Consider the following 20,044-nt stretch of genomic DNA (forward strand, 5'->3'; position numbering starts at 1 on the left):
TAGAGTTTGCAATATAGTAAGTAATGGGTCAGATTTTACACTTGTAAGTTATTATAGATGGATAAACATAATGCAATTGGTAAGCCTTTTTAATATACTTTTCATCCAAATAAGCTAATGGCATCATTTAAAAGTAAATGTCTGTAAAAGCTAATCCCAGGCAATAGGATATATGTAAGCAAGTATAAATAATATAGTCTTCTTTAAAGAATTTTACCACTTATCTAACTTAAGCTTACATACCTGGTCTCTATCTTGTTTTAAATTCTTAAAAAATAAGTAGTTCCTCAATAATGTATGGTTATTTGTGTTATTTAGGCGTTCTTGATTGTTTTGACCCACCCAATGATAAGATATTTACTCATGAATAAAACATCCCCCTTTTTATAACAGGGCAGTCAGTGTATGGGATTCAGCCAGTTCGCACCAGTTCCAGAAAACTGTTTGTTAACTTTCTGAACAGTTCGGCGAAATCAAAAAATGATAAAGCAACACATAGATTTGAAACCAGAAATATTTCAGTTGTGTATATTACCAGAACAGTATGATAAAGGGGATACATACTTAATTTTACGTGTATTAATGGTAGCAAGAATTGTGTTTGCACAACAATGGAAAAATGAAGAGATTCCTACAGAGGAAAGTGTTATTAAAAAAATATTAGAGTGAGTTGAGATGGATAGATTAACATTTAAAATATAAGAGAAGAAAGAAGCAGAATACTTTTTAACGTGGACCTTGTTTCCTCAATGACTAACTAACAGAAACAGAGGTTAGAAACTTAAAAGATTAAAAAGATAATAATAATTAAAATTGTATTGAAAATTTTGCAAAATGGATAAACTAATTGTATTATTAGTTTGTGATTAATATTGACCTGTTTATCATGATTATTATTATGATTATTGTTGTACTTCTACTTAAAATTAATTGCCCAGAAAACACACTGATCAGATAGCGTGTTTTCACACTTACGACCATTGCAGCATCCCCACGGTCATGAGAGGTCGGGCGAGGCAAAGTGCCTCGACGTGACTAATGTCGAGTTGGTCACACTCACCCAGATCACATGACAACCTATGGCTGTCTACCCAGCTGGTCATTAGGGCAGATAACTGGTTGTTAAATATTTGAATTCTACCACTGAGGGCAGTCACAGTCTTTTATTTACAGGGATAAACGAAGAAATAGCATATTTAATTAGTCCCAACAAATCTAGATTTATCCAAGAAATCCAAGTTGCTTTTGTACTAGAAAGCAACACTTTTCTGCGACAATCGGCTACTCCCAAACCCCTCTTATTTATTTCCCAGCCATGGAGGGGCTGGCTGTCATCTGCATCTGCCTCACCCTGAGAGCCAGCTTATTATTTTCTTTCGCTCTCCTCTCTTTTCCTCTCTGTGCATATGCACATCTGGGATGGGCCTCATCTGTTCCTCCCCCTTACTCAGCTCAGACCCCGAAGACAGCTGCGTCTACACCTGGGGGAGAATGGAAGGTCCTGCCTCTGCCTCTGCCTCTGGTGCTGTTTTCTTTTCAGAGCCTTCCAAAGGCTCCGAAGCTGGCCCAGGCTCTCCCTCCACCTCCTCCTTATCTGACTCTTCAGCTATCTTTGCTGGCAGCCAATGAGCCACAATACAGATCTAGAAAAAAGTTGTGAGAATAATTTTAGACAGTAGACAAATGTTCCCATTTGGGTGTTCTGAAGACTGAATAAACATCAGGTACAAGAACTAGTTTCCTATGAATACTGAATAAACAGCAGGTACAAGAGGTAGTTTCCTATTATGTAAGACTATTGCTTTCTTTATCATTATGTTTTTTTATGTAAAGCCCACTGTAATCTTAACATTGCCATAGGGGTAAAGCTAAGGTTGATCTTAATAATTTATTCTGGATCATTTCTAGATCTAGATTGTGATACTCTTTTCCCCTGAAAGATGTTACATGTTAGCTGTCCTTTTGAGTAGAAGAAAGAGCAAATGACTTTCATTAATCTCATGGCCCTCTGTTTTGTTCGCACCAGTGGTGGAAATTTTGTCCAGTTCAGCGAACTGGTAGTGATGGCTGGCTGGCCCAACCAGTCCCCCTGTCACTGATTGCTCATCCCACCTGCCTAGTCATTGCTTGCTTGCCCCAACGGTTTGCATACCAGCTCTTAAAGATGTGGTAGCTGGCCGCAGGCCACTGAACTTGCAAAGCAATGGGTTGTGCATGCATGAAAAATGTAGCAGCAACGGCAGCAGCTTTTTCGCAAATGGGAGGACTTTTCAATGGCTGCAGCCAGCCACCGCCTTTTTGAGAACCACTTTACAACATGGTGGCTGGGAGGCATCTTTGCCAGCCAGCTGCTTCCCAGTAGCGGTGGCTGGCTGGGGGCCACCGAAAACCTCAGTCAGCTTGCCTTCCGGACTCTGGACCAGTTGCCATGAAAGGTAAGCAATCAAAGAGGTGGTGGTGGGAAAAGAAGCAGGGCTAGGGCCAGGGCTGCTAAAGGAAGGGAAACAGAGGTGACTGGCGAAGGGAGGGTGGGGGTAGATAGGGAGAAATCCTAAAATTTTCCCTACCTTTTCCTGTGGGTGTGGCTTGGGGGGACATGTGACTGAATGGGTGTGGGATTGAGTGACGTCAAGTTGGCAATGCCTACTCAGTCACATGTCCTCCCTTGTCACGCCCACTGAACCAGTAGTGAAAAGTTTTGAAACCCACTCACCAAACAGAGCCATTGTATACCACAAGAACATTTTGGAAGAAAGTTAATTGAAAGAATCAGTACACAAATTTTAAAAAATGTTTGCATAACAAAGTAATTGGGAGGATGCATAGAAATGAGCTGAATAATAATATCAATAACAACAACAATAATTTTAAAAATAGCTTTGTTCTTGAAATGTAAACAGGTATAGTTTCTTGGGTTTTGAGTAGTGGTTAAGGAACCAGCCTAGAAAGCAAAAGGCTGAGCTCCAGTCCCGCCTTAATCTTGAAAGCTGGCTGGGTGACTTTGGCCCAGTCACTTTCTTTCACCACAACCTACCTTCTTAGGGTTGTTGTTGTGGGAAAATAGGGGGAGAAGGAAGATATGTTAGATATGCCTTGAGGTATTTGCAAAAATAATAAAGAAAGAATATGAATGAATAAATTATTAACAAATTAATTAATACTGAGTACATTTCCTTGTCACTGAAAGCATTGTCACAAACAGGAGGGCAAATTATGCCATGTACCAGTCTTATTTTTTATTTAAATAAATTTATATAGCTGTTCATCTATATATTATGTTATTGCCTAAATATATGACTGACACAAAAGACATAATTCAACCTATGGATATTTACAGTATCATTATTTCTATTACCAAATGCTTGTAGCTGAAATGAAGGGTTAATGTGTGTGTTTGTTTTTAAATGTACATGCTTTATTACACTGTTATTTTATTTTCAAACATACTTTTTGCTCATTTTGGAATATTGCTGGTCCACTATAGAAATACACCACATAAAAAAGTTATGGAAAAAGTACTTAGAAACTAAATGAAATTAAATTGATTAGGAAGTTATTTCTCTGGAATTAATTGATATAGATTGATAGTTATAACTGTAAGTGAAAAAGTCTTGCCAACTCACCTAGACACATGGAAGTAGTGCATAAAAATAACTAAAGTACTCAAATGCAGCAGTAGATGAGGTGCTATTTCACATTATTTATTTTCATGCTTAATTCAATCAGAATTCAATCAGAATAGAGATGAAAGGGACCTTGGTGGTCTTCTAGTCCAGTCCCCCCTGCTCAAGCAGGAGCCCTATATGATTTAAGATATGTGGTTGTCCAGTCTTTTCTTAAAAACCTCCAGTGATGATGCACCTACAATTTCTGAAGGCAAGCTGTCCCACTGGTTAATTGTCCTTACTGTTAGGAAGTTTCTCCTTAATTCCAGGTTGCTTCTGTCTTTGATCAGTTTCCAACCATTATTTCTTATCCTGCCCTCTGGTGCTTTGGAGAATAATTTGACTCCCTCTTATTTATGGCAGCCTCTGAAATACTGCTATCATGTTACCCCTAATTCTGCTGATCATTCACTAGGACTCCAAGGTCCCTCTCACAGTTACTATTTTTGATCCAGGTCTCACCAAATCTGTACTTATACCTTTGATTTTTCCTGCCTACATGTAAAGCTTTTATTTTCTTTACATTAAAATTCATAGGGTCCATTGTTCAAATTTGTCAAGATCTTTTTTGGATCCTGAGTTTGTCTTCTGGGGTGTTGGCTATTCTTGCTATTCCAGTTTAGTATTTTTGCATCTTGGAGCGAAGGGAAAGGGACGCGACAAGCGGGTATGCAACAGCAACCTTTATTGAGAACAGAGTGACTACGATTCAACGTGGCGTGGTTCGCGCCAAACATTTATACCCCCGGGTTTGAACGAGGAGCCAATGGGGCGTCGATTAGCTCGACCAATCGGGGCGAGGATTGAACCGGCTCCGCCCGGGAACCAATCAGAAAGGGAGTCCTTTATCCCCGCGCTTGTATTTCCCGCGCTAGTATTCAACACCCCTCCCCCCCCTAGTCAAAGAGTTCCCTTAGGAAGGGCAAACATAGTCTTGTAAATAGGTGGGACGGCGACGTTCTCGTCCCGACCTTCGTAGCTCCCCGGCGGTTGTCGTCGGGGGGGGGCGCCGGCGGAGGTGTGTCTGTGGCGGGGCGGTGAATCTGCGACGCGGCCTCGTGAGATGGCGCTGGCCCCTGGCCCCGTGCCCAATGTCCATTTGTCCGGGGTGGCGTCTCCGTGGCAACAGGAGTGTCCGACAGCGGCCCCGCGCAGTCTGGTTGAGGTGTAGGTTCTCGATAAGGGCTTCGAGGAAGGGAGTAGCCGGGTGAGGCGCGTCTGTCCGAAAGGTTCGTATCGGCTGGTCCCCCGTTCCCCGGGTGGAGGCGGTCCGTTTGGGGGGGAGGTCATCGAGGGTGGCTCGTGCTGAGAGTGGGTGTCTGAGAGGCTCGGGCCGTCTGTTTCCGTGGGGAGGCGTCGCCTTAATTGGTCCACGTGGCGCCTCCATTGTGTTCCGTCGGCCAGACCGACCCTGAAGGAACAGGGGCCGGTCAGAGCTGTGATGGTTGCGGGAACCCACCGTGGATCCCCAGAAAAGGAGCGGGCCCATACAGGATCCCCTAACTTAAACGCGTGGGAAGGGAGGGCCCCCAGGTTGCTCGGCAGATCCCCTGCGTAAAGTGGATGGAGCCTGTCTAGGGAGGTTCTCAATCTCCTACCCATCAAGAGCTCCGCGGGACTTTTATTAGTCGTTGGGCAGGGTATGGAGTGCTGGCTCAAGAGGTAAGCTGCCACTCTTTCTTGCCAGTCGCCCTGGTCCATGCGGCCCAAGGCTTCTTTGGCTGAGCGAACTGCGCGCTCCGCCCGGCCGTTACTAGCTGGGTGATAAGGGGCTGTGGCTGCGTGTCTGATTCCTTGTTCGGCCAGGAATTCTTGGAACGTGGTGGAGGTAAACTGGGGCCCATTATCTGAGACTATCACATCCGGTAACCCATGGGTGGCGAACATCTTACGAAGGGCCCTCACTGTACTCTCTGCTGTGGTGGAGGTCATGATTACCAGCTCCACCCACTTGGAGTAAGCATCGACTACTATCATGAAGTTTCGGCCGTGGAAGGGGCCGGCGAAGTCAATGTGTAAACGGGACCATGGGCCTCTAGGGATTTCCCACTCCCGGGGGGCGGCTGTGGGGGAATTCGGCCTAGAGTTTTGGCAGATCCTGCAGCGGCCTACGTAGTCTGCAATTTCTGAATCTAGCAAGGGCCACCACACATAGCTACGGGCTAAGGCTTTCATTCGCGCTATGCCTGGGTGGTTTTTGTGGAGTGCGGGCAGGATTCGTGCCCGCAGGGCTGTGGGGATCACTACCCTGTCCCCCCAGACGAGACAACCCCCGTGTAGGGCGAGTTCTGCTTGTCGTGCTTTAAATGGTCGGAATCCTTCCGCTACCTTTTCCGTGGGCCAACCCCTCAAGACCCATGAAGCTACTTGGGATAGGACGGGGTCGGCCTTTGTGCAAGCTGCGACGTCCGCGGCAGAGACGGGGAGGTCGGATTCGGCGATGGACAAAATAGAGAGAGCGGGCACGTGGGCTGTGTCCGTCTCTGGCAAGGGGCAACGGCTCAGGGCGTCTGCGTGCCCTAGCTGCTTACCCGGACGGTATAACAGCGTATACGAATACGCCGTTAGGAACTCCGTCCAGCGTGTCATGCGGGGAGACAAAATGGGGGGGGTTGGCTTGTCGCCTGCCAGTAGCCCCAGGAGTGGCTTGTGATCCGTGACAAGGGTGAAATTCCTACCATAGAGGTAGTCATGGAACCGCTTAATGCCGGACACTGCAGCCAGGGCTTCTTTATCGATTTGGCTGTAGTTCCGCTCCGTGGAGGAGAGTGTCCGGGAATAGAAGGCTATGGGGGCCTCTGAGCCGTTCGGGAGGGCATGGCTCAGGACCGCCCCTATGCCATAGGGAGAGGCGTCGCAAGTCAGAACTAGGGGCATCCTGTCGCTATATTGAATTAGGACTGCCGACGAGGTCAAAATGTCTTTTATAGCCGCGAACGCGTGCGCTTCACGGCTACCCCATTGCCAGGCCGCTGACCGGTCAAGCAGTCGGTGTAGCGGCTCAGCTAGCGACGCCTTGTGGGGAATAAACGGGGCGTAGAAATTTAAAAGCCCCAGGAACGCCTGCAATTCCGCCCTAGAGGTGGGTGCAGGTGCGTTTTTGATGGCGGCAACTTTGGAAGGAGTGGGGTGGATGCCTTGGGCATCAATGAGGAAACCCAAGAATTCTACTTTGGGAACAGCAATTTCGCATTTGCTGCGCTTTAGTTTCAGTCCTGCCTCCCTAAAACGTGTGAGGACCTCCCGCAGTATTTTCAGGAGTTCCGAGTGGCTGGGGGCTGCGACCAGGATGTCGTCGAAGTAGGGAACGACGCCTGGGAGCCCGTGGAGCAACCGCTCCATGAGGCTCTGAAAAATCCCCGGGGCAACCGAAACGCCGAATTGGAGGCGGCGGCAACGGAAGGCCCCGCGGTGGGTGACGATGGTCTGGGCTGTAGCCGCATCGTCGTCTACGGGAAGCTGCTGGTAGGCCTGTGCCATATCTAGCTTGGCGAAAATGCGGCCTTGCCCTAAGGAGTGGAGTAGGTGTTGCACTACGGGGACCGGATATGGATTTGCCTGCAGGGCCAAATTGATGGTCGACTTATAGTCGGCACATATTCTCACCGATCCGTCGGGTTTGACCGGGAGGACTATGGGGGTTTCCCAACGGGCGTGATCTACGGGCTCGATTACCCCCTGCTCTATAAGCTTATCAAGTTCAGCGTCTACCTTTGCTCTCAATGCGAAGGGGACCCTGCGTGCCTTCAGCCTAATGGGAGCGACCTGGGGATCGAGGCAGAGGGAAATGGGGGTGCCCTTATAACAGCCCAATTTCCCATCGAACACATCTGCGAACTCATCTAGAACGCTATCTACGGTGAGGGGAACTACCCTGTGCACCCCCTCTATGGTGAGGCCCAAGGCGGGAAACCAATCCAACCCAAGGAGAGCGGGCAGATCGTTCCTGACGATTAGAACTGGGAGTTTCCCCTTAAAGTCTCCGTATTCCACTCGGATGTGGAATATTCCTGCCGTGGGAATCCCCTTTCCCTGGTAGTCTAGGAGGGAGACCCCGACGGGGCGCAATTTGCTCTGGGGAACCCCGGGACAAAGGCGGGAAAACAGGGCCCAAGATAGGAGAGAATGGGAAGACCCGGAGTCCACCTCCATTCGACAAAGCTGACCTTCGAGACGGACGGCGGTGCTGATTTTGCGATCGCCGGCGGGAACGTGGGAAGCCTGGTAGACCACGCAGTCGGCGCTGGAGGGCTGGTAGGTTGAGTGGCAGTCCTCAGCTCGCCTCGCAGGACGTGGCTGTTGGCGGCGTTGCGGTGCCTGGCGCTGGTCGCTGGGCTGCATGAACGATGGGGCTGGCACGAGAGCCCGGCAGACCCTGGCGAGGTGTCCTTCTCCTCGGCAGCGGCGGCTGACGGCAGAACGGAACGGGCAGGATGTGCGGCTGTGGCGGCCGCCGCATCCGCGGCAAGGTGCGTTTGAGGCTGGCTGAGCTGGCGTCGGTGGTTGCTGGTGTGGCCTCCGCTTCGGCTGCGTCCTCATTTGTCCGACGGTTTCCTCCTCCTCGTCTTCAGCAGGAGAGAGGTCGTCGACGAGGTTCGTCTGGGTGGAAGGCCCCGCGGCGGTTTGCGCGGGGGTTTTCAGCTGGAGGCGTTCGATGTCGGCCGTGGATTGTTCGGAGAGCTCCGCTGCTCGCGCGGTCTCCACGGCTTGCACCAAGGTGATTTTGTGGTTCCGGAGCATTCGGCTGCGCAAATGCGCGTCGCGGACCCCGCATACAAACTGCTCTACGAGGTTCTCCTCCAGGTCTGCAAAATCGCACTGGGCGGCCACGGTGCGCAAAACCTCTAGAAACTGGCTGATGGATTCGTTGGGCTTCTGCACTCGGCGGTGGAAGGTGAAGCGGCGTGCGATCAGAGAGGGTGAGGGAGCGTAGTGGTTCCTCAGCCTGGACATCAGCTCGTCCCACCCGAGTTTGTAGGCTGGCCTCGGGGTGGCCAGGGCTCTCGCAGAGGCGAACATGGAAGGCTCACAGCAAGACAAGAAGAAACTGCATTTCTCCTCGTCGGTCTGTGCCTGGTTCCTCGATGCGATTAAGTAGCACTCGAAACGCTCCATGAAGCCGTCCCATGATTCTCCGGCGGATCCGAATGGCACGAAAGGAGGAAGCGCTGATGCCATCGTGGCGTGGAGCCAGAGAGGGGGGAGGAAGAGGGCGGAGAAAATTTTGCGTTCGCTGCCGGAGTTCTCAGCCTGAGATAACGTTCGTGCTGATTCAGACGCGGTGGCAGCTGGCTTGTTCTACTCCGTGGTCGCGGGAATCGGAATCCCACCTTCGTCACCAGTTTTGCATCTTGGAGCGAAGGGAAAGGGACGCGACAAGCGGGTATGCAACAGCAACCTTTATTGAGAACAGAGTGACTACGATTCAACGTGGCGTGGTTCGCGCCAAACATTTATACCCCCGGGTTTGAACGAGGAGCCAATGGGGCGTCGATTAGCTCGACCAATCGGGGCGAGGATTGAACCGGCTCCGCCCGGGAACCAATCAGAAAGGGAGTCCTTTATCCCCGCGCTTGTATTTCCCGCGCTAGTATTCAACAAGTATCATCTGCAAATTTGATGAGTTCCCCTTCTATTCCCTCATATGTCATTTATAAAGATATTGAGGCATACTGGGCCTAAGATGGAGCCTTGTGCTACCTCACTGCTTACTTCTCTCCATGTGGATGTAGTACCATTAAGGGCTACTAGTTTGTCAGCCAGCTACAAATCCATCTGGTGGTGGTGCTGTCTATTCCACATTTTCTAGCTTGTGAATGCCTTGCTGAAGGCTAAGTATACCATGTCCACAGAATTTCACTGGTCTATTAATTTAGTCACTTTGTCAAAGAATGAAATAAGATTGGTTTGGCATGATCTGTTTTTAACAAACCCGTGCTGGCCAGTACTTATGACTTTATTTGTTTTGAGATGTTCACAGTTTTGTTTTTCCCAGTATCTTCCCAGTACTGATATTAAGAGGATTGGTCTGTAGTTTCCTGTTCCTGGGTTTTTTCCTTTTCCTTTTTGAAGATGTGAACCACACCAGCTCTTTTTCAATCTTTTGGTAGTTTCTCAATGCTCCATGTTTTTTTTAAAAGATATGGTACAATGGTTCTGTGATAAATCCGCCAGCTCCTTCAGAATTCTGGGATGTAATCGATCAGGTCTAGTTGATTTATATTCATCAAAGTCATATAGGTGCTCTCTTACCATTTTCTTCCTTATTTTAATTTTTATTTCTAGTCTGTCTTTCACGGTTATATTTTTGGTAGGTTGAGCTGTAGTTTCTTTTTGCATGAGAATAAATAAGATAAATACACCCAATAGTTTGACAGAAAAATCAGGCATCTAGTGAGATGAATTTATTTTTAAATAGTTTGAAATCCTATAAAAAAAAGAATGATTTCATGGTTGTAATGTTTAAAATAACAATTAATTATTGGTATTCCTATATTATTGCAGTTGATATACTATTGATTATTGAAATGCCATATATATTTGGAAAATAAAAGTAAAATATGCAGTAATAAACAAAAGAACATTATATTGTATGTCAATAAAAACAAACTAAATTATATAGATGCCAAGTTTTGTTTAATGAAGTTGAATAAAAATGGATTCTATGTATAAGATATAAAGTAGAAAATATTAATGAAATACTCCAGAAGAAAATTTGCAACAATAAATTTTTCACAATAAAATGAGAAAATAGTCCATTTGAGTACAAAATTATGAGGAACTGACTATACATTAGATTTTTTTTTAGTTCAGAAGTTGTTTTGATGAAGAGAACAATTTTATCTCAGTTAATCATAATAATAACTAACTAATGAAAACATTATTTATCTAACAGTTTCTAGAATATGTGTACATTTGATGCAGTGGAACATCTGCCTGATGGCTGTTTCATATTTTAGTATGAAACTAGAGAGTGTGGGATTGTTGTTTCTAGATGAGCATCAACTGGGTGGTCAACATGTCCAGCCGCCCACTATCTACCGCAGAATACAGAAAGGCCTGAACTATAACACAGATGATGCTAATCAACTAGAATTCTTTGCAGCCTTAGAATGAGCATTTAAAACCACAGAGACCCAAGAAAGCATCAAACAAACTATCATACCACAAACCAGAAGAAGTCAAGAACAAAACCAACTCAAAGCAGAGGACAGAGTAGCTCTCTAAAGCTCAAATAAGTACCAAACTATCACCAGCCTATCAGCAGACAAAATTCTAATCATTGTCAATGTTCCCTCTAAGCTGCGTGGGTGCGTGGCTGCGCATGTGGCAACAAAACACTGTGCAGTAGTTTCCAACTGCCGCACAGCGGTTTTAGTGAGACGCCTTCCATGATAATAGGAGAGAAGAGCCAGCCTGGAGACAGTAATCAGTTCTAGGTCCACAAGGCAGAAAGTAGCTGAGAGAAGGGTTATGGGGGTTGGGAGAAGGCATGGGACGGGTTCCCAGCAGCGGCTGCTCAGATTTGCCATTTGTGTGTGAGAGAGAGGGGGAGGGAGAGGGAGAGCGTGAGCATGTGTATCCCTCCTTCCTTCAGCTCAACACTCTCACTGGTATCCTGGCCAGATGAGAGGGACTGCAGAGGGTCTCCTCGAGTCTAGGGCAGCAAGTCATTCAATGGGAAAGTTGCCTCTTGGAAGGAATGAGCCGGCTTGGTTCCCTCTTCGTCTCTCCTGCCTCGTCTCTCCTGCCTCTTTGCTTCTCCGTTCAGTTGTTGGGCGGCAGATCAAAAGCGGGAGCCAAGCTGGGTCATTCCTTCCATGAGGCAAGTTTCCCATCAAATGACTAGTGGCCAGCGAGAGTGTTGGGCTGAAGGAAGGAGGGATACACATGCGCTCTCTCTCTCTCTCTCTCTCTCTCTCTCTCTCTCTCTCTCTCTCTCTCTCTCTCTCTCTCCCTCTCCCTCTCCCTCTCTCTCTCTGAGAGAGAGGGGGGGGAGAGGGAGAGAGAGTGAATTGGTGGGCAGACTTAGCACTTTCACCCAGTGAACACCAATCCAATACAGAAACTCAACAAATCCCAGTTACTTTATCAAAAAAGTAAAATCACCAAAGAAGACCAGTACAGACTCATCCTTCAATACTTCTATGGATGCCCCAAAGTACACTAGCCAGACATACCTCTCAATTCAATTGTATCATTACCAGAGACCTCAACCTATGACATCACTTTAAAAATTGATAATAAAGTTTAGACATTCAGAGCAGGAAATATTCCATCCATTGACCACTGCAGTACCTCCAAGGAATAAAAGATGTAGAAATAGAAGATGAAAACATAGTTTCATTTGATGACACAGCACTTATATCCATAAAACCAGAATTAGCCAAAAAATCTATGACAGTACTATTACACAGCAACCTGACCTAACCAAATTGACCAGGATTGAAATACCCAGTATCATGGATCTTAATAACTTTTGCCTAACCACCATTTTTCAGTTTGGTGGAGAAATATATCAACAAATCAAAGGAACACCCATGGGATTATTGTTTTCAGAACCAATAGAAGAGACCGTAATGTAACACCTATAGCATTCCCATGCATGCAACCCATTCTGGCACATGGATAAAACCTTTATCATAATAAAAAAAGGATTACTAGAGAACACACACAAAATCATAAATATAGCCAAAGGAATAAAATTCCCTATGGAAAAAGAAAACAAGAACACATTATCATTCCTGGATATCCTCCCCATCAGAGATAATGATGGCAAATTAGAACATGTCTATTGTAAAATTACCCACATCAATCAAGTGTTCTACTACCAAAGTTAACAACCCAACCTCTCACAAGAGAAACTATGTAATAACACTATTTAGGCGAGCACAAAACTTCAGCAACTTTGAACATAAAAAAAAGGAAACAGAATTATATAATGACACAATGGACCATCAATATTCACCATTTTCATATCATACTCTCTTATACAGATCTCTCTTATTTGGATAGATGAGAATATTTGTAAATATTCTCCACAGAATTGAATTGTGGAATCTTTGGTGTTTTCTGAACTTGGTTGCTTTCTGGCAGATGTTTCATTACCAAATTAGGTAACATTATCAGGACAAGAAGGGAATGTGGTTTGCTCTCCTTCTATGTATTAGTGGCTTGAAATGTTGGTGTTGGTGAGATTGGTCTTGGTGGTTCCCTAATTAGGCTGTTGTTCTGACCACCTCCTCCGTCCAGTAACGAATGCCGATACAAGCTTAACTGGAATGTACTTTATTAGCAAGAAACCAAAACCTCGGTGGCAGAAAGCCAAACATAACAAACAGATAAGGGCCTTGGCAGCAACTCAGACAAGCCTTGGCAATTGAATATTATTGAAGACGCTCATCTTTTGCTTTTATTTATACAAAATGTACATCTGCCCATATTTGGAACTAGATAGTTGAATTATTTATAAAATCATTTACAATGTGGACATCATCCAAAAAAGAAAGTATTTCTGCATTGCACAAAAAAATAGCTGAATTTATTATTTTATTAAAACTTAGTTCCAGCCCTGTTTGGCATTCAATACAAGAATGCAAATCAGCTGTTCAGGGATGCTCTGAACTGAGAAAACACTGATATACATGTGGCTATTTAATTTTAATCACATTAAATATGTGAATTTGGGGAAAATGTCTGGTCTGCCCTGTTAGTTATCCACTTTCTTTAAACTATATACTTGCTAAGTCAGTTTTATGTTACCAGTAAAAATTCTTGAAATAACCAATTGAGAAATTTTCTTCCAGAATCCTCTATGAGAAGTCATCAACTTATGACCATTTGTTCAGCAGTTGTTATGATGATGTTGAACAAAGGAATTTATGACCCTTGCCCAAAGTTCCAAGTATTGCAGTGCCCATACAGTCATTAGACATATAAGTAATAATGATTGTCTATATTATTGACTTTAAAATGTTTTTAAAATCACCCTCATCACACTGTATTTATTTATTATTATGTTTTAGGTTCTGCACAATAAACTTATGATGGAGATGGAGCATCCAACAGTAGGGAAGATTACTGTTCCAGGTTGGCACATTTTCTTAAGATTGATATTACTCACCAAAATAAAACATTTTGCATGGGCTTCAATGAGATTCTGTGGCTGCATTTGTACACTATATTAAACCATGAATCAATAAACTAATTGGTGATACACTGGATTCATCAAGATTAAATTAGCATAGTGAGTGAATGAAGCTGCTAGGTCTTTATCATATATGATTAAGAATATTGCATGAGTCCAGTTTATATATGTAATTTCCAAAGCTAAAGATCTATCTAGCATTCAGATTTCGGAGACAGCCGCAGACACAGCGCAGACAATTCTGGGTGGCACTTAAAACTGGATTAATCCCATATTCTACAAAAAAATCAGTTTCCCACCTTCAGCATAGTTCACCTTAAAAGCAGTTAATCATGCCGATGTATTTTTGCTGGCTAACATAGGAGAAAGTGTTAAATCCCATGGCAGCCCATAAAACAGCCCTGAAGGAAAAAGGAGAACAATTGCAATATTGTGCCTCCTAGTTCTAATTGCTTGACCTAGCCAGAAAAATACTATCATAGACTAGGATCAATGCTCCCCCTCCCCAAATTCCAGTTCCACTAAAGACCTCCAAGAAGCATGATCAATATAATACTCAAATTAGACAAGTTGAAGTCTCCCAGTATCATACATTTGGGGAAATTTCACTCCCGCCCATGTATATGTGTTGCATTCTAGTGCAGAGGCAATATTCCCATCTGTATCCTATAGCCCAATCTCACAAATAACTTCTCAGTATCTCTGCAAGTTGTAAAGATCTTCTGAATGACAGGAGTCATCCATCTGGGATTCATCTGTCATGACAGCTGGTACTACATTTGAAACCTAGGTGCCACATCTCCAAAAGGAGTACATATCCCTCAGGGCTCATTTAAATCTTGCTTATAACAGTCATCAAATTGTGTTCAGATCAGTTATTATTTACCTCATCTAAAGATTACTTTAAAAAGAATGTAAACTAAGAAAAGCAGACAGTAGTGGTGTATGAGAGTTTCTATCTAGATTGTTCCCATTATTAAGGGATCAGGGATGAAATTTAGCAGGTTCTGGAGAACTGGTAGCGGAAAGTTTGAGTAGTTCAGAGAACCAGCAAATGCCACCTCTGGCTGGTCCCAGAATGGGGTGGGAATGGAGATTTTGCAATATCCTTCCCCCAGGAATGGGGAGGAGATGGGGATTTTGCAGTATGCTTCCCCTGGAGTGTGGTGGAAATGGAGATTTTGTAGTATCCTTCCCCAAGCCATGCCTGCAGAAATCATAGTAAAAGTTTTTACTACTGGCCTGGATGCTTCTAAATGAGAAAGACCAGGTAAAGGGTCCCTCTGTATGCTTTGGTTATTCTAAATGACACATGACGGTAACATGGACAGTTTGGGTAGTTTGAAGGAGGAGAATGTTTTATCAGAAGGGAAATATTCAAAGTAGTTATATAATTTCTAAAGCTTTTTCATGTGAGTGTGTAACATTCTCTATTTCCTGTCTTTGATTTCTGGGAACATGAGGCAAGATATCTTCAAATCCTACCTCTTCTGGTAGGATTTATAGGGAGTTCCAATAAATAAGAAAAAAATACTCTTTACTTGAAAAAAAACATTCATAAGCATAGGTTTGATGAATGGTTTCTTTTTTCTTTTTTTACAAATATTTCTGTTATACCATCTATGAATAGTAGTCCTCAAATCATGTATCCTACAGTAGATCTTTTGAAATTAATTGCTTACCCTGGAGCCAGTTGAACTAATCGGGGAGTGAGGAAGCTATATGTATTTAGACATCTGTGTTTGTTTTAGGTTTACCTTGAGCCTTACGTGAATTGTGGCCTTGTGTGTTTGTATGAAATATTAAAATATGGCTGAATCAGAAGGACAGTTTTCCTCCTTCCATAGGAAGAAGGGAAATATCTTGAAAATAGTAATTTTGTTTATATATTGTATTTGTGTAAGATGACTTAGAGATACAGAAAAATAATGTATAATGCAGAGCAGAAGTGAGGAAACAGTGAACTGTTACAGTGTCTTACCTTCTATTAGCTTTAGTTCGATAATTGAATTACATTACTAGCTTACGCACAGAAAGGAGAGGAAAGCAGGAAGGAAAAAGAAAGAAAAGAAGGCAGTGCCGAGTTAACTACTGCTAAGAGGAATAGGTTCCTCCCAGGAAGATATATTGACAGTCGGAAGTTCTGTTTTAAATCTTTTAAGGGAGCCGATGTACTATTCTTTTTCTTTAAATAGAATCTGATTAATCAGAAATATGTTTGTAATTTTCTAATATTCAAGTTAGATGGATGCAACATGTTATAAACTGGCTGCATTTGAAGACAATGATAGTTTTAATTTCTTCAGAAGAAAGCCCCACTGATTCTGTGGAGCATAAAAAGAGCCTAGTTGAATCAGCCCCACAGGCCAATTGAACAATGCATTTTGTATCATCTCATGGTGCCAATCAGATGATATCTTGCCATTGGGGTTAGAGCAGACCAACTTTAAAACAAAGAGTTCTGCCTATAAAAGGCTAATTGGATTATGTAACTTGTTCCCAAGGTGTATTTATTAGCAGTAGTTTCCAAATTTTATTTTATTTTATAGTAATATTATTATTAATTACAATTAAAAAATATAATACAAACAAAAAGAAATAAAAATAGAAAGTGAAGAAAAGGGAAACAACTGAAAGATAGAAAAGAATATAGTAAAGAAAAGAAGTATTTAAAGAAATAACTTCACTATTTTTCACAACAAATATAAATTTTTTTAGCAACTTACCACCTTTTATTGAAATACAACAACTGGTTTTAGCATTCTCCCCACAGCAATATTGGAGGGGAAATATAGGAAAATTGGTAAACAATGAGAGGAAGATATAATAGAAATTATAGTTTTGTTATCCTGCCAATTTTAGAGAGATTCTTAGTGCAGTTGATTTCCAATTTCCTTTCTATATTCCTGGGGTACGTTCTGACTTATTTTACCTCAATTACTTCTTAGACCACAAGGGCAATTCAGTATCCTTAAGTGTTGCTTGGTTTTGATACACTATGTGTAAATCCAGCTGTCTACGTGCTATAATTGACAATGGTTATCTTTTTACTGTAGGTTTTTTTTTCTTTTGTTCTATGGCTGTCATAAATTTCCCACTCTCCCCCTAATCTTTTTCTATAGCAGCAAATATTTAAGGTATTCTGGCTATAATTTAGGAAGTGGATATATAGCGATCAGGACAAGTAAGTCCTGACATCTAATCCTGTTTGAATTTGCCCCATTCCCTTTTAAAAATTAATCTAAATCAGTGGCTGTCATCAGATCTGATGAGAACAGTATGTATAAGGAAGGTTTTTTTAATTGATTCTGAATGTCTCTACAATAGAAAAATCTCAGATTTTAACATTGTAGGAATGGGAGAAAATTGAACAGACCGTGGAATTTTACCTTTTTCTCATATGTGTTTTCTTACCTCACTTTAAGCAAAAAAGCCCAAACTTTATAGTTGCTCTTTGTAGAGGAACACTTCAAATCCTGTTATCATGTCATTTCTCCTTTTGTCGCCTTTCAGCTTTTCAGTTTTTGTATGTGTGGTCATCAGAAATGTATGCAGTATTCCAAGAATTATATATAAAAAACATTAGGATTGGTAGTTTTATTTTCAATTCCAGATGATTCCAAGCACAGATTTCCCCCTTTTTATAGCACATTATGTTGACATTTTTGTTTCACTGTACCCCAGAGCTTTTAGTTTTGATCCTATTAATGTCTAAGCAACATTTAGGTTCTTAGAATAACATGCATCACTTTGCATTTCCTTACATTGAACTATATTTTCAATCTCAGGGCCTATTTATTTTTTGTCAAACTTGAAGTCTTTCTTTTTTAAAAATCTTTTATTGGGTTCCTATATTTTTTAATGCCAAAATTCCTTTTGCTTTCTTTGTTTGGAAAAGACTTCAGTTTTTAAAGAAAGTCTTCTTGATTGGAATAGCTTCTCTGACTTGGCTTATTAACTATTCAGGGTCTTCTTGGTAGCACCTTTTCTGATCTATACATTCCATCTAAGCCAGTGGTGGGTTGCAGGCGGTACGCCCCGGTACGGGCATACCAGAGCCTCCCCAGAGCATCGGGTACCGTTCCCACCCACCCACCCGAGCTCCTTACCTGTCCTTTAAAGCCTTTGGTGCTTCTATGCATGCATATGGTGCGTACAGCGCCTGCGCTCCGCTGAGCAGCTAGAGAGTTACGGAGGCTTGTGGAGGCATCGCTGGAATGTATGACGCATGCTTCTGCCATGTGCGTGTGTATATGCACCACATGCGTTCATGTGGAAGACACCGGGCCCCATTGCAACGGGATCCAGAACCCATGACTGATCTAAATTTCTATTAAAAGTAGTTCTCAACTTACAGCTATTTGTTTAAGAACTATTTGGAGTTCTGACAGTCTTGAAAAGAGTTGTAAAATATTGTGCTGCCCAACCTCCAGTCATATGAATAATGTTGGGCCTCAGGCAACCAGCTCACATTTATGGCTGTTTGCAACATGCTGTGATCATACCACTTTTGCCAGTTTCCAGCATTGTTATCAGTTTGCAGGCAAAAACACTCATTTAGGAAAATGGGTTCACACCTATGATCTCATGATTCATGTAACACTTAAGCAAATACTTAAAAATGGTTGTAAGATTACGTTCAGTGACATGGTGGTTTGACTTACAACCATCACAATATACAGCCAATATTCTGTGTCCTATTGTGGTCATAAGGACTACCTGTATCTTAATTTCATAAACATCAAGCATTTATCACTAGTTGCTCTGTTTTAAAATTCTTTTCATCAGTCTTCATTTGGGAGGGAATTTGCTCTTTTGAAGTCAAGCAGGTACAGAAATGCAGCATTAATGCAAAATTAGGGAATGCAATTTATTTGTTTGAAACAATATGGCCTATTTGAAACATATCTCACTATCACTAATGTTAACATTTCTTTACTGGCTTCTGTTATGTTTACAGATAAAAATATTGATGGTGACTTGTAAAGCCTTAAATATGGGGATTTTGAAAGACAAGTTGCTTCATATAGCTGTGTAAATTCTTTTTCCAATCAACCTCCATTTATAAATCACTACTGGAAATAGTGGTGGAATTCTAGGACATACTTTTCTTAGTGATATTAGTCTTAGTTCTATTCTAGAAGAAATAAAAAGTATTTTATATGTAGCTTTTAATTCTATTTTAATTTTTTCCCCAATGGAGTCACATGCAAAACAGTGTAAACTGGGCACTACAGTTCTACCCACAGTCTTCTAGGAAAATAATGCCAATACATTATTACAAAATTGTTTCTGATAAAATGAGCATAAGGTCATTTCAGTGCAATCTTTTATTGCCACTTTTTAAAATTGCCATTTTAATTATATAAAAATGAAAAACAGACTAAAACATAACGTTCAATTCTTTTTGACAAAAATATTGGATAGAAATAACTTGTAGATGGGAAAAGAAAAAGTACATGATGTTTTCAAGTTTTATACAACTCACAGATTATCTTTGTGAAAGAAGATACTCCTTAAGAGACAAAGTTAACAGCAAAGAAAAAATATTCCCTTTTATTTATTGCTATCAACAGAGGTGGGGAGACCTGGCAATCAATGGAATTTTTGACACAGGTAATATCCATTTATATCCAAACTTTATCAAGTTTAAGTTTTATTAAATTGTATTAAAATGTATAATATATGAGAGTACAATATAATTAAAATAAATCATTTTATTCTCTGAAAATTTATATTGAATTGAATTGAATTGATTTTATTTGTAGGCCGCCCTTTTCCCTGAGGGGACTCAGGGCGGCTCACAGAAACCAGGGAGAGGGGAATACAAAACAATACAATACTAAAACAACAACACATAATAAAATAATACACAACATGCATACAACATTCGGGCGGGGCAATGGTCCTTATCCCCAGGCCTGACGGGCGAGCCAGTTCTTCAAGGCTATGCGGAAGGCCTGGACGGTGGAGAGGGTGCGGATCTCTACGGGGAGCTCGTTCCAAAGGGTCGGGGCCGCTACTGAGAAGGCCCTCCTCCTTGTGGTTGCCAGCCGGCATTGGCTGGCCGATGGGATGCGGAGGAGGCCTAACCTATGAGATCTTATAGGCCGTAGGGAGGTAATTGGCAGAAGGCGGTCTCTCAAGTATCCAGATCCACTGCCATGTAGGGCTTTATGGGTGGTCAATAGCACCTTGAAGCGCATCCGGAGATCGACAGGTAGCCAACGCA

General features: G+C 42.7%; 1 protein-coding gene across 1 annotated transcript in view; it reads left to right on the plus strand.

The window, feature by feature from the left end:
• Positions 1-19,438, plus strand: part of SUGCT (succinyl-CoA:glutarate-CoA transferase) — a 418,586-nt gene extending 399,148 nt beyond the window's left edge. The window contains exons 13-14 of the mRNA XM_032237976.1: positions 13,691-13,754; positions 19,389-19,438. Coding sequence (XP_032093867.1) covers positions 13,691-13,754; positions 19,389-19,423 — 99 coding nt within the window. The 3' untranslated portion in view covers positions 19,424-19,438. The remainder of the gene's footprint in view (positions 1-13,690; positions 13,755-19,388) is intronic.
• The last annotated feature ends 606 nt before the right edge of the window (positions 19,439-20,044 follow it).

This window comes from Thamnophis elegans, chromosome Z (assembly GCF_009769535.1).
Source record: "Thamnophis elegans isolate rThaEle1 chromosome Z, rThaEle1.pri, whole genome shotgun sequence".
NCBI classification, from domain to species: domain Eukaryota; kingdom Metazoa; phylum Chordata; class Lepidosauria; order Squamata; family Colubridae; genus Thamnophis; species Thamnophis elegans.